The sequence below is a fragment of the Triticum dicoccoides genome, chromosome 7B, assembly GCF_002162155.2.
Source record: "Triticum dicoccoides isolate Atlit2015 ecotype Zavitan chromosome 7B, WEW_v2.0, whole genome shotgun sequence".
NCBI lineage: Eukaryota > Viridiplantae > Streptophyta > Magnoliopsida > Poales > Poaceae > Triticum > Triticum dicoccoides.
The window spans coordinates 89,579,015-89,593,670 of record NC_041393.1 but is presented as its reverse complement, the minus strand read 5'-3'; the positions used below and the strand labels follow the sequence as shown (position 1 = coordinate 89,593,670).

The window sequence follows — 14,656 nt, the reverse complement described above, 5'->3', positions numbered from 1 at the left end:
GGTTAGCGCCATGCGCGAGCTCGCGCAGGGGAACGACGCGTCGGCGACCTCTAATTTCTGGGGATTTTGTTCTCACACGGTCACTGCATACTGCTCTGCACGCAGCCGGATCTGGAGGTGACAAGTACGGGGGCGGGGGCGGGGGCGAGGAGCGGCAGATCTCTAATCCACGCCGGAATTTTCTGCATCAGGTTAGCGCCCCAGCTCGTCCTTCTACCTCTTATGTTCCCCGTCGTCAGCACAGACCACGCCGACTCTGATTTCGTTTTCGCATCCGGACTGTCGTGTCTCTCTCTCTCTCTCTCTCTCTCTCTCAGGTTAGTGCAACACATCCTGCACCGGAATCGTGATTCCTGTTCATTTCTCAGTTATTTCTCATTTGACAAGGGAAATGGGCGGAGGCGGATCACTGACTCGACCACATGTTTTTTCGGTGATTTTTTCAGGTTGGACAGGTGTGGATTTACAAGCTACCCTCTCGTGGGCGTCAGGTGTTTGCTGATTCGCTTCAGGTTCGGTGGATGTGTTTCCCTCGTGCTTCTACACGTCTTTGCTTGTGTGATGACGATGTACTTTCAGTTGCAACCTAGATTTATGCTAGTTATAAATTAGATTACATAGGATGTGTCTTATCTCATGGTTCTCTTGCGATAGATGATATGTTTGGTGGCTGCATAATTTCAGCTGCAACTTAGATGTATGCTGGTCATAGTTTAGATTACATAGCATATGTCTTATCTCCTGGTTTTGTTGCGACGGGATGATATATTTGGTTGCAACCTCGATGTATGCTAGTCATAGTTTAGGTTACATAGGATGTTTTTTTTTTGCTTAGTATGTGTATGCGAGGTGTACTTTTTCTATGCTATGTTGCAAGCAGGTTACATGCTTTTTGTGTTTTGCACCCTATGCAGTAATCTTTTTGTTAGTAGATGTAGATGCAGGGGGAATGCAGCATCAGTTTTCCTGTTGTTTTTAGCACCCAGGTATAGTCCTTTGGTCTCATGGCAGGAATTTTGTGGGATGGGGTGGGGATATACTAGGGGTTGGTTGATGGGGGATGTACTAGGATGGGGACGCGCTTCTCTACATCCATGCATGTACATGTGTTCATCCATGCAGATGTAGATGCACGTGTTATCCATGGGGTTTTCTAGCATCGGCGATTTCGTCCAAGTGGAGGAACAGGAGGGGGACGGGAAAGGGGTGGGTGCATCGGCAATTTTTTCTTAATGTGTAAAATGTAGCTGCGCTTGCGGCAATTTTTTCTTAATGTGTAAAATGTAGCTGCGCTTGCTGATTTTGTTTGTGGTACGATCTTGTTTGGACGTCAGAAGCGGGGTTACATTCATGTACTGGATGTAGATGTTTTAAGGTGGTAGGATATTATCGTGAACTTTTACGGTACGAGCTTGTACACACGCCATAATAGCATGCTTTTAATCCTGGATGTAGATGTTTCAAGGTTGAAATTCGTTCTGATTTTGTTTGTGGTACGAGCTTGTTTGGATATTAGAAGCGGGATTACATTAATATATTGGGTGGGTGCCATCGACGTTTCAGTTTTTATGCCTGTCGTTCTTATGGGGTATGTACAGAGCTGTAAGGGTATGACAATATCTTTGATATAGGATCAACAACACACATTATTTTGACACCTTTTGCAGAGAAGCTTTAGAAAACTTCACTTGCTCTAATTGATTATTGACTCGCTGAAATAGAGCAAACAAACCTACTAAAAACATGTTATTTGTAGTAAGTCTTAAATTGGAAGATGATGCATTTCATAGTTGAGGATACTCTTTGTGGGGTTATACCAGAGCATGGTTTACCTGTCTTCAGCCAAGAGGGTGCATATTATGCTTGTGGGCCTGCATCAGAGCTTGGTTTTATCCTAGCCTTTGATCTTTTATTTGCCCTTTCTGTATGACTTGGAAGTTGGAACTCAGTAAAAAAGATGGCTGTGTGCATCAAACAATGCAGAGGCCGGTGGGTTGCCCTCCTTTAAAAAAAAAACTGATCATGGTTTAGTTGTTTACTGCCACACGAATCCCAAGTTCTCTAATACAGCAAATGTTATACCTGCAGGCTACAAAAAAAAGAAGAAAGATGTCTAATAATCAGAAGTATGGTGTCCGTTTGCTCCAAAGAACCTTGGATCTGCAGAGATTTCCTATGGGAAGTGCACCATTGTGTATACCTGTCAATACTGGTCCTCCTATTGTTCATAGACCTACTCAAGTTGCTTTTGTGGGAACCCCATCAGGAATAAGTGGCGTGCCAAATAAGGTAACATCACCTTTCCCAGGAAAGCAGGTGAGGAAGGCAAATGCAGTCATGCCTGAAGAGACTGCATCAAGTGTCTATTCTGATGGTAGGCATGCTCCAAAGAATGAACACTTGAGGATTTCTGGACCTTTGGGGCAGTGTGATGAATCTGATTGCAATGATTGCCCTCCTGCCTCTAAGAACAAAATGCATTTCCATAGAAGTTCAGCTCCTTTCGGTAATGAGGTGATATTTTCAATCTTGATCAGTAATATTTCTATCTGCTTGGACATTCCTTTACCTTGTATCCTTGATGATCTGGATAGGGATAAGCGGGAGCTCCTTTTGTTTTTAGATGAGATTAGGGCATCTAGCCTCAGTTGACTTGTTTGTATTCTATAAACTTTCTGCTGAAGGAAACTTACAATGACAGAAGGTATATGTATACACTTGCAGCACACAAATTTCCTTTGAGTTCATTAGCTATAGGTGGTGTATTTTTAGTTTTTAAGTACACAAACCTGTGAACCATAAATAATTGGAGGTAAATATTTTGTAAACCTGACATCTTCTACATATTCATGGGGAATGGGCTATATATTTGTTGCAATTATTTCTTCCTTAAAATTTGTCCATGCAGTTTTGTATCTTCAATTTATTTATGACTATGGCTTTAACATGTATATACTATATAGTAAAATGGTTATGTACTCCTGGTTGTATGTACTCCCACTCACCATATTTTTGTGTATGGCCAGGGTGGTGGGTGGAAGAAGAAGATTGGGTCTTCCCTTCCAAACATTCCAATTATAAACCCACATGCTAAGGCTGTTCGTCGATGGAACCAGTTTTTTGTGATATCATGCTTGATTGCCATTTTCATTGATCCTCTGTTTTTCTTCCTAGCTTCCATGGACAAGGTAAGTTTACATCCTTTTTCTCCAAGCTCGGAGCTCTGTTAACATCTGCAGTAGATCTAGGGCATCCACATTGTTTAGAGGCCACTTAGCCTCTAAGTTGGGTCCCAAAAGATGGCCTCTTAAGTTTTTACGGGAATTTGCTGCAATTTTTAGATGATATTTTCCTCAAAGATGGATCCCATATTTGACTTAAATAAAACGAAAGCTAAACCATATCCTACTGGCAGGTGGGCACTTGTAACCATTTTTGTAGTTCATGGATGGCTGGAAAACAGCCTCCATGCTTGGAAGTGACTAGCAAATTTTGCATGGTGTCCATGTTTTGAGCGTTTGGCAGCACCTAGGCAGTCTTTCCTCAGAGGCTGCATTTTCACAACATGCGATGTCATGGCATCCATTTGTATTTGCTTCTATGATCATGTGACCAATGCAATTTGGGCTTGTGAGCTAGTGCCAGACCTACAACCAAAAGAGTTCATGTCAACTTTACAAATTCTTGAAGTGCTCGATATATGAACAATGCAGTTTTAAATCTTTTTGTCTATTTGACAGCCTGAAACTTATTCCCCTTTTGTCTCTTCTCACTGTAAGACATAAAGTTACATCATCTTATTTGATGGGCCCTGTATTTATTGGATCTCTGGTCAAATTACTGTGTGTACATCAAGATTGGTACTTTCTGAATTCTGAACAATATAGCCTTGACCGAAATTACCTATAAGTGTGCATGTTTATTTTTTACGGTGCAGGATAACAAATGCATAATGTTCAGTCGGCATTCGACAGCATTAACTGTGGCAAGAAGTGTGACAGATGCAGTTTATCTTCTTCACTTGCTTCTTCAGGTGAATACTGTCACATAATTCGTTCTATTTGTAATCTTCCTTGCCTATGAAATGACTATCCAACTCTCCTGCATTTTAAGAAAAAAAGGGTTTTCATAAATAGGTGGCAACCAATGGAAATAGTCACCTTTTGTAAGTTTGAAATGTCTGTTGAGTGTTCCATAGGCTTTTTTATTATTATGAATTATAAGTATTGCCACTTATAAAAACGAAAACTCCCACTGACAGATTGAACCAGCTTCAGAGCAGTATTTTGGTTTTAAAATCTGGTACAATATGGTGAAAATCTCAAATCTGGTTCAACCTGTCATTTGTATGAAATGCATGGTCAAATGCAGGATCCACATTGGAATTTACTCTTCACTCATTAGCTACTATTAAATTTTGCATATTTTTAAAGTTATTCTTGTAAGTATAACTTTGGAATTCCCTTCTATTATGCTTGATATGAACTTACTTTCCTTGAGACAACACGACAATTCCCTTCTACTATGTAACCAGAATTCTCGCGAGGGGTCATCCTTTTCTGTAAACTGTTCATATTTGCAGAGTTTGTTTAAAGTTGCTTCACTTCCTTGTAAATTGTGTCTGCAAAGTTACAATCAGTGCATCATGACATAAAGGTTCTTCCATGTTTAGCGACTATTTAGTTTGTTGCAACACTTGTCGCAAAATTTGTAGAGAAAAAATGTTAGCGAGTCAAACATTGATTGAATGAAAGTTGGCTAGCTTGAGTGTGATCAAGGCAAAACAGCCTGTTATTATACCAGCGAAACATGGCCTCAGAAAAGAGGCAGTTCTCCTCTCTGTTATCTCGATATATTTCGATGTAGACAAAAGTCAAAAACAGAGAAGTTTGATGGACATGCTTAAGCAAATGTCCAGTTGGGGTTTGCTCTATCTCTTTTCAGTTCTAAAGCAATTCTTTCATTAGCATCTGCTGCTTCTTTTTTGCCTTTCTGTTGTTTGTTCGGTAGTAGCTGTAGCTTTAGTCTGCAGCATACACACTCATTCCGTTTGAGCTTGCTTTGACTCAAGAGGTGCCATTCATCATGGTGATTTGCATTTATGTTGCTTAATGCTTACGGGTGAAGCTTCAATAATATTTTACACGGGATTAATTTACCAAATTTGTGCTACAAAAACCTAAAATGCACCTGTCAACTCAATCTTTATTTGTGTATAACTAGCAACCTTTGATACTTAATTCTGTTATTCCCATTTAGAAGGAGGGGTCAGGGCCCATCCTGGATTTCTAAGCTATGCTTTGTCATAGCAAATTTCTTTTTTTCAGAACTTTGAGTATTTTTTGTTCGTTCTAAGGACTCAAGAATAGGGATCAACATGCATGAGATGTTTTTTTTTTGCAGTTTAGGATGGCCTATGTGGATCCGGAGTCAAGAATAGTGGGGACAGGAGACTTAGTTGATGAGCCTAAGAAAATTTCTATGCACTATCTTCGTGGTGCTTTCATAGTCGACTTATCTGTTATGCTTCCACTTACTCAGGTACTATGTGTTTTGTTTGCTTGAATATAAGTTGCTTATATTAGAAGTGAGTAAGTTGCCTTTTTTAAATTATGTGACCAATGCTTAATTTTGCTTACAAAAATCACTGTCCATGTTTTCCTCGGAAACACTTGTTTCTTCAAGTTCTTAACATTCTTTGTTTCTAATGGAGGGCCAGTAACTTAGTATTAGGGTAAGAGCCTCAGTTTGTAGTCTAATAAGAGTCTGGTACAATCCTAAGCACTATAACCCTATAAATAACAACGAGAATGCACATTAGAGTTGTTAGTATGTTGTTCCGTATGATCTGTGGTCGTTAAGAGTTTATGTGGCTTGATGCGGGAGGTTCAGGGCATGGTAGATAGGCCCTGTAATGAGGGGGGGGGGGGTTGCTGGTGATATTGAAATCAGTATGAACGCTGGTGTTTGCGGTAATAGGCTTGGAGGTGCCAGTGGTGGTAAGCTCAATGGTGATCATGGTGGCTATGGAGAGGTCTTTGTGGTGGTCCTGGAGATGAAACTATTAGAGAGGTCTAGGAGGGTGATTGAACTTGGGAGAGGTAGCCATGCAATAGAGGTGGAGACCAGACTAGTGGTTGTGTTGGTAAGAGTTGGAGCATTGTATTCTGATAGAGGCTAGGGTGGAGGTGGTGATCATAGTGGGTACAGTGGTCTGTCATGAATTCGTGATATTGGTATGTGAGTATACAGTATAGCAATCTCCTATTTTACTAAAGTCATTGGCAGCTGAAGCAAGCCTCGAGTGGAGGCCTTGGTGGTATTGGCTGTGCCTTTGATTGTTGGTTAGGTGACTTCAGTCAAGGAAGAGTCTTATCTGCAAAAAAAAAGGAAGAGTCTTAGTGAGTCTATTGCAATATGTTTGAAGATGGGCATGATTGCATCAGGCCCATATTGAGGGGAGTGTTGGATTGTTAAGAGTATGTAATAGAGTCAGTTGCAATCCTTAACACTATATATAAAGGGAATGTAGTCTCGGGGGACAAAACATCCTTTCAGCTATTCATGCTGTATTTCAATTTTCCTCTTACAATTTCCTCGGAAGCTCTTTCAGTCATTAGCTGTTCATGCTAGTCTCAACAACCATATTCTAGTTCTAGAGCCTGTTTTTCATAAGTAAATAAGAATATTCTGCTGGTTGGCGTCGCAAAGTATTCAGAGGCTTCTACACTACAATCTGAGAGTTTGAGGAACTCGTATACAATTAGCATTGCAGATATAACTCAGTTTTTCTAACGTTGTTGTGTTAGATATTGTACTAGTTGTGTGTTTGGTCTGTTATACAGTGACTGCTTTGCTTATTTCCCTACACTTCTACATGAACATGCACTGTGAACATGTGTTGCCTTTGGCTCATTGGAACAGAGTAAGATCTACTCCAACAAGCTGGTTCATACATACGTGTTTCCATAACTGGTCTGGTTGGAGTTACAAAAAGCCACAATATTTTACAATGTCATAAATTAATATGTCATTGGGAATATGTTACCAACATTTGACACTTGTTTCTCCCTCAGGTGATGATATGTCTAGTTATCCCTAAGTCCATTGGGGTATCTGGTGCAAACTATGCGAAGAATCTGTTACGTGCCACAATTCCTGTTCAGTATGCCCTACGCATCTTCAAATTTGTGCAATTACTTGGTGGGCAATCTGCTAATGGATTCATTTTTGAATCAGCATGGGCTAATTTTGTGATCAATCTTTTGGTATTTGTTTTGGCTGGGCATGTGGTTGGTTCACTTTGGTACCTCTTTGGGCTACAGGTCAGTCTCTTATCACATAACATGTCATTTTTTTCATGTGTGCTTCAAATCCAACATACAAAGTGCATCCTTATTTTTGAAGACGCAGATTACCCAACTGTAATAAAATAAAATGGTGCAGGGTGTGGTGTTCAAGGTATACTAACGAAAGTTTTTGTTGTAGTATAAAAAAGAGAGCCATGATCTTTTACTGTTCATATGCACTTAGACTGTCAACTCATATTTGATCTGATATCAGGGATACCTTTGAATTTCTGTACTCGATTATGTTCTTCAATTTAGGGGTTTATTTCTTCACTATGGAAAGTGTTGCAATCCAATTGCTTCTTTAGTTTTTTATCATTAGTAGTTTGATTCCCCAATCCTCTTAAGTATTGATAGCATGTCTCCTTCCACATTTTATGCAGAGTGTTAATCAATGTCTATGGAATTCTTGTTCTGCGCTTAATATAACATCATGTGCTCAGTTTATAGACTGTGGGTATGGCATTGGTGGGCAGGACAGAGTAAAGAGGCAGCCATGGTTAAACGACTCGATGTCGCGAACCTGTTTTGATACTGCAAATGGTTTTTTCAAATATGGAATCTATGAACAATCTGTGTTGCTAACCACAGAACTTGCTGTTAACCGCTATGTATATTCGTTATTTTGGGGGTTCCAGCAAATAAGTACTTTGGCGGGTAATCTGGTCCCAACCTATAATGTATGGGAAGTTCTATTCACAAAGGGTATCATTGCCTTGGGGCTATTGCTTTTTGCGTTACTTATCGGTAACATGCAGATTTTTCTGCAATCACTTGGAAAAAGGTAAGTCGTTGTACAACTACTTTATCCTTCTTATGGACTGGTTTTGTTGCCAACTGGAAAATAATTCATAGGACTATTTTATTACTCACAGGAGACTGGAAATGCAACTGAGGAGGCATGATGTTGAACAATGGATGAGCCACAGGCAACTCCCAGAAGATTTGAGAAGGAGGGTTAGACATGCAGAAAGGTTTAGTTGGGTGGCTATGCGAGGTGTGAACGAAGAAGAGCTTTTGAGCAGCTTACCAGAAGATATTCAGATAGATATACGCCACCACTTTCATAGATTTCTTAACAAGGTTTGACATAATCATTTTTTACAACCACTTGACTTCCTCCCGGATCTATAGTCAAATGAACTTTTCTCTGGAAAAATGACTCTTGCTTATCATATATAAATGGGAATTTTTTTTGGACAAGGTGGTGGAAGCTCCCGCTCTAATTCAGTTTGAGTAGCAGTATGACAGGATATGACATCTTTTGAAAGCACCTTTTGCATTGATGTTCCTGCCGCTCCACTAGCCTCGGGTCTTTTTTTCCTTTGTCTACCAGCAGACCTTTCTAGCTTTTGAGGATCATTTCACACCCAGGGTCAAATTTTGGCCATTGAGTCTTGTCACCCATTGGAGTAACTCCAAACTGATAATCTACTGAATTGTAATCGTCTACAAAGTTCTCAATGTTAAGTTGTCTAACTTTTCCAAATAGAGCTATAGCATGAGTGCATGGTTTTCCAGAAAGCTGCCAATGTCCACACCACAATTTGTACCAACCACAACCCTCCAATTCTTCCCTTTTGTTATTCCTGAAATCTCAGCTGACATTGCACCACTCTTCTGGATTTCGTAGTGCAGCCCTGGGCTCTTCATGTTCAACTCATATAACACACTTGGCAGGATAAGCCCTTCCATTCTATTGGCTATCTCTTGCCTTGTGTAAATCTTCTCCATGATCTTCTTCCTTATCTTATCCATCTGATCAACAACCGGAAGGTCTTTGTAATCTTTAATCCAACTGTTGAAGCATTATGAGATGTTGTTATCCACATAATTAGTCTTGCGCACACTTTGGAGAATCTTCTCCATAATTGCCTTAGGACTAGCTATTGCAATTTTCGCCATTAGTGTATCATACCTATGTTCTGTACATGCCCATGCGCAAGGCCACATATACTTCAGCACATCACCCCTAAATATGTTTCTGGAATTAGCTATGAGATGCCTGAAACACCCACGGTGTTTTTTTTTCCGAGTAATACGGGTGCGTGTTTGTCTGCCTGAGCCTGGTTCGTGTTGAGTTGTTTTGGCACAAGGGCAAAATCCGAAATCAGAAAATAGTTAACCGATTAGAAAAAGAGAAGTAGCAACGAGAGTAATAGAAACAAACAGAATGGTAGATGGCTATAATGTTGCGATCTTTTGATGGTATATATCTAATGATAGGTTCTTTTGATTGTACAAAACCAAATTTCCCTATATTAATCGTGAGAACCATGCGCTGTTTATTTGTAGATTCAGTTATTCGCTTTGAAGGATTCTGGACTTTACGAGGCTGTCTGTGACAAGTTGAAGCATAAGTTATATGTTAGGGGAAGTGACATTCTTTCTCAGGATCAGCTTGTTGAAAAAATCATCTTTGTAGTGCGCGGTAGAGTCGAAAGCATCAATGTAGATGGAAGCAAATCTCCATTACATGAAGGAGCTGTGTGTGGGGAAGAGCTGCTTACGTGGTGGTTGGAGCAGCAAGCTTCAGGTTTGCAGATATTTACCTTAGTTTATTGCTTTGTATTTGTTTTTTTTAGTTCGACGAATCTTTTGTTATATTCTTCTCTATATTACATCATCCAAACTTCTATCAGATGGGGAGAGGATGAAGGTGCACTGGAAGGCAATACGTACCATCAGATGCATAACAAATGTAGAAGCTTTTGTGCTGCAGTCCACTGATTTGGAAAAAGTGACTCTAGAGTTCTCAACACTATTGCAAAATCCTAGTGTTATTGCAGCAATCAGGTATCGTCATTAAGTTTCTGATTGGCTGAAGTATGTACACATGAAGTTTTCAGTTGATGAATGCAAGGCCCCATCTTAGTTTGTCCACTGATGCTTGGATCATGTTGAACAGGTACGAATCACTGTCCTGGAGGACCGCTGCGGCAATCCATATCCAGGACACGTGGAGGCACCATCAAAGGCGAAAGAAGGCAGCTGCACTGTTGCAAGGTTAGTGATACTAGATTCAGCATAATTTAATGTCATTGGTGGCTATTTGGATATGCTAGAGCTTGAGCCACTGGGAACCAAATCACCATACTATTTTAGGAAACAGTGTAACAGCACAAGTCATGGCTTTAACTAGTTTGTCGGGCATGACCATATACTAATGGAGGTAAGATTCGAAAGGAGGACTGGCATGCTCCTTACTGGTTGGTATCATGTATCTTCAGAACCCAGAGGAGCGTTCTGTGCTTTCTACTTAAGAGTTGTAGAACATTGCAACTCCAATGCTAAATTGCTGATATCGTTTCTGTTATGCACTGGATTCCTGTTACGAGGATTCCCTACCTGTTACATGCTCTCTTTGCATGGATGTTGAAGTTCTCGTTGTCACGGGAAACTTGCACACTGTTTGTTGGTTTGTCAAGGGGCAAATGTTTCATGGAGGGTTGATGAATGATGATTAAACGAGAATTTCCTTCTTAAAACTCCACCAGACGAACTGAAAGTTCTATAGTTTGTTGGATATTGAGAAGCCTTGAACCGAATATGTAAGTAGCAGCCATAAATGTATTTGTGGTGTGCTTCCCTCACATTTGAATGGCTTTTCTTACAACCGAATATCATTTGGACAAATGCCTTGTTCTCCTCTTGTTGCTGTGTCTGAACTTTAGTTGACAGAAGTCATGCTTTGACTAGCTGCATTTGCTTATTCACAGTTGTCCCTTGTGAGAATCATGTGCGGAAACTTTCTGTCCCTTATATGAGAATCATGTGCGGAATGTTCTGTATATGTACAGTTCTTTCTTTCTGTTGGAATGTGCATGCACATTTCTAATTATAACCCTGCAGGATTCATTTAGGAGGCTGTTTGTCACAACTTTCCTCTTAGGTCTTTTGATACTCCCTCCATCCCAAAATAAGTGTCTGAGCCTTAGTGCAATTTTGTACTAAGCTTAGTACAAAGTTAAGACACTTTTTGGGACGGAGGGAGTATGCCATTAAACATTTGTACTTGATTCACAAAAAGTCTCAGTAACTTTACGTGATGCTGAATATTTTTCAGGTGATCTGTAGCATGTCCATATGCAGTGTATTCGTTTACATGTACTTATATCGCATTGCCTTACCTCATATTTATTGACTTTGGTATATTTTATTTCATTGGCCTTTCTTTGTAGGCTCTGCCGTGCTATCTGATTTCTTAACTTGATTTTCTGTTCTTATTTTTGGTCCAGGAATGTAGCTCCAACTAATTGTCCCCTGACCACACCATCATTTTCATTTGACATACCAGATGTTGAAGATCTTTTTGCTTCCCCATCTCTCCTTACAGAGGTTTTGCTGCTATGCTGGGAAGTTTCACAAGGAAAAGAGAATCAAATGTATCTGCAATCCAAGATCCACATGTAAATTTCCAGGGGCCCTGTCAGCACAATCTCGTGGTGCCAGGAATGCTGCTGCTTAAAACGTTGTAGTGACCTACAATACTCGTTGAGCTGCTTTTGCTGAAAATACTTTTTTTCAAAGAAGTGATGTGAGTGAACTAACATGAGTGTTTTGCCAACTGTGTTGAGAAAATTCTTCCACGTTGTATATCAGCATTTGATGTCCCTGAATAGTGTTTGACCTTTTGGCTTTGACAGGAGTAACGTTGTTAGATGTGTGCAAACTGTTGACAGATGATGTTGTTGGCTCTCGTGGACAAGGATCGTCGTAACTCTTTTGATATGGAATGCTCTCTTTTTCTGACATTTGTTTGGTGCCTATTTCTTTGGTGTTCGCCTGCTTTTTGGTTGCGACGGTGGTATATGCTCTGTTAACTCTGTTGGGAGTTAGAACCAGTAGATAACGTCCACTCTACAAGGAGAGCCTAGATATGCCATTTGTCTTCTGGTTAATAGTGAATGGGTGGATTTTCACTCTACAAGGAGAGGCTAGATATGTCATTTGTCTTTTGGTTAATAGTGAATGGGTGGATTATGGAGGGAGTGCGGCTTTCGTTTGGAAATTGCAGGTTTCAATATGTAAAGGAAACCACGAAGCCCCAAATCTTTCAATAATATTGCAAAGACACGTATGGATTTTAGAACAGCCTAGGTAGATCTTGCAGAATATATCTATGACCGCAGGGACAGAATTGTAGCTGGCAATTCTAGAGCAAGGATTGATGGCTTTCCTGGTGAAAACCATGATGCTGCTGAGCACCCTCTTGATCGTCAACAGTTGAAAATGTGAAGAGTGAAGTCTGTTTTAAACCACTAAGGCCCTGCATGTCAGTGAGAGGAGGCAGGCAGCGGACCCGCATGTCAGAGGAGCTACGCCATGCCTCTGTGGCTTTTGTGAATGCCAAGCCAGTGTCCTGCTATAAAACAAGCCCAGTGCCACCATTGCTGCGAGCACGAAAAGCTTTCTCCTCTCGGGGTTGGTTGGTTCTAGCGTAGCCTCTGTCCTCTCACCTTGCATAGCGCAGGTGTGCTCTCGCATGAAATGTATCTGAGTTCCCAAGGGCAAACACCAGTGTGCTCCCACTGACAGCGACAACACAAGTGTGCTTTTTGTGACGGAGCACAACCAAACCATAAGGCCTTATTTGGTTGTAAAGTGAAAATATTCCGGGGTAGTAATCCCACGAGGGGGACTTTCCATGGTCATAGGAAATCCTCTCCTGCCACCGGGGGAGATCCCCACGTGAGTTTGGAGGGGAGGGAATCACGTCAGGGAAGTGCCAAATTTCTTAGAAAAGAAATGTAGTATTCAAAAACCATGAAAACTAATTCCCTTTTTTTTCTCACAGAATCATCATAGCAGTACCGAAGTAAGTAAATTTCTAATTTGCATGCAAAATTCAGAAATGACAGAACAATGGAGAATAATTCTATAATTTCAAGGATAAACCAGGAAATATGAAACACACATAATCAGTAAAAAACACTTCAGTCCACATCACACACGCGGATCATAAATAACACAACACCGAGGATAAATTCTGGTGTGCTAATCATTGTTTAACATTTTTTTAGACAAAAGGCATCAGCCGAGCCCGAGATGGGGCTCAAGCCTAGCCCGACTTTGAATTAACAAAGCCATCAACTGGCAGAATACAAGCAAACGCCCTCATGCAAAAGAAAGAACAACACGGCGGTAAGATACATAAAGATGGACAACACCAAACTACTCCTCACACGCTATGGAAACTGAAGATAATCAAAAGAGAACGAAGCCGAAGACACCGAGGACCGTCTCCAAGAATGCTGCACCAAGAACAATATCACACTGGCTCGGAGGAGAGAGGGGTCGACACCAGCAGGGCATATGCTGTAACCATGCACCTACAGGCCCCGACACGGCACATCCGGTACACCATCTTCGAAGAAGGCCACTACCTCCTTGCCCGGATCGAAGGCGACGCACCGTCGCAAGATGAGATGGATGCCGCCAGAAGATGGCCACATAGAGAAGGTCAGCGCACCCCCAACGAGACCCGGAGGCTCTCCTTGAGCAGAACATCGCCGCTGCACACATCCAACACCGGAGGGGGAAGTTTCACGTTAGGACAAGAGGGCCACACCGTCGCCGCCGCCCACCAGCCACATGCGCAAGCACCACAAGGCTCACAAAGTGGAGCCTTCAAGAACACATCAGAGTTAGGGCTAATTATATATGTGAGCCCTAACTTTGTGAGCCTTGTGGTGCTTGCGCATTATACCCGAGAAAAGAACACATCAGATGTTGCACATTATTCAGTTTCGTCATCAGTCGAAAATTAAGACTCTAGGAATGCAGGCTTGCATAAAACAAATAGACACAAGAAAGTATATAGGGGTACACAAACACACAATCTTGATATTGTACAGAAATGGGTAGTAGGATTCAGACATAGTGTGAATGTGATAAAGTATGTAATGGGTGAAGAAACAGAACCATCTTGTAGATTTTATTTTGTCTGGTGGTTTATCTTGAACGAGAAAGTATAAATCCTAGAAGAAAATATATAAATATTAGCAATGAGAAATTGATCCATCAGAGCAAAAAGATGCTTACTCTAGTTTCAGTTTATCCACTGTAAAGAATGCACTGTTGCATCATCATCAGTCTAATGGAGGAGGGTCTAGTGTGTCTGCCTGCTTCTAGCATACAAGTTTACACGATGATGAGCACCTGCTAGATGTATTTCAGAACGAGAGGTAAAAATACTGATGCTAGCTATGCTCTACAACAAGTGCGGAGCAACTACACAAGAAAAATACAAGCTCCTATGGAATTGGTGGTTCAAAATCAGGGACGGTGAAGGCATGATTTGAAGG

General features: G+C 40.9%; 1 protein-coding gene across 1 annotated transcript in view; it reads left to right on the top strand.

Annotated features, from left to right (window-relative positions):
- The window catches only part of LOC119338677 (probable cyclic nucleotide-gated ion channel 20, chloroplastic), a 30,787-nt gene extending 18,807 nt beyond the window's left edge, over positions 1–11,980 (top strand). The window contains exons 4-16 of the mRNA XM_037610946.1: positions 106–191; positions 447–512; positions 2,089–2,514; positions 3,027–3,188; positions 3,938–4,033; positions 5,404–5,541; positions 7,077–7,325; positions 7,733–8,133; positions 8,225–8,432; positions 9,645–9,885; positions 9,992–10,145; positions 10,258–10,355; positions 11,647–11,980. Of these exons, the coding sequence (XP_037466843.1) occupies positions 106–191; positions 447–512; positions 2,089–2,514; positions 3,027–3,188; positions 3,938–4,033; positions 5,404–5,541; positions 7,077–7,325; positions 7,733–8,133; positions 8,225–8,432; positions 9,645–9,885; positions 9,992–10,145; positions 10,258–10,355; positions 11,647–11,762 (2,441 nt within the window). The 3' untranslated portion in view covers positions 11,763–11,980. The remainder of the gene's footprint in view (positions 1–105; positions 192–446; positions 513–2,088; positions 2,515–3,026; positions 3,189–3,937; positions 4,034–5,403; positions 5,542–7,076; positions 7,326–7,732; positions 8,134–8,224; positions 8,433–9,644; positions 9,886–9,991; positions 10,146–10,257; positions 10,356–11,646) is intronic.
- The last annotated feature ends 2,676 nt before the right edge of the window (positions 11,981–14,656 follow it).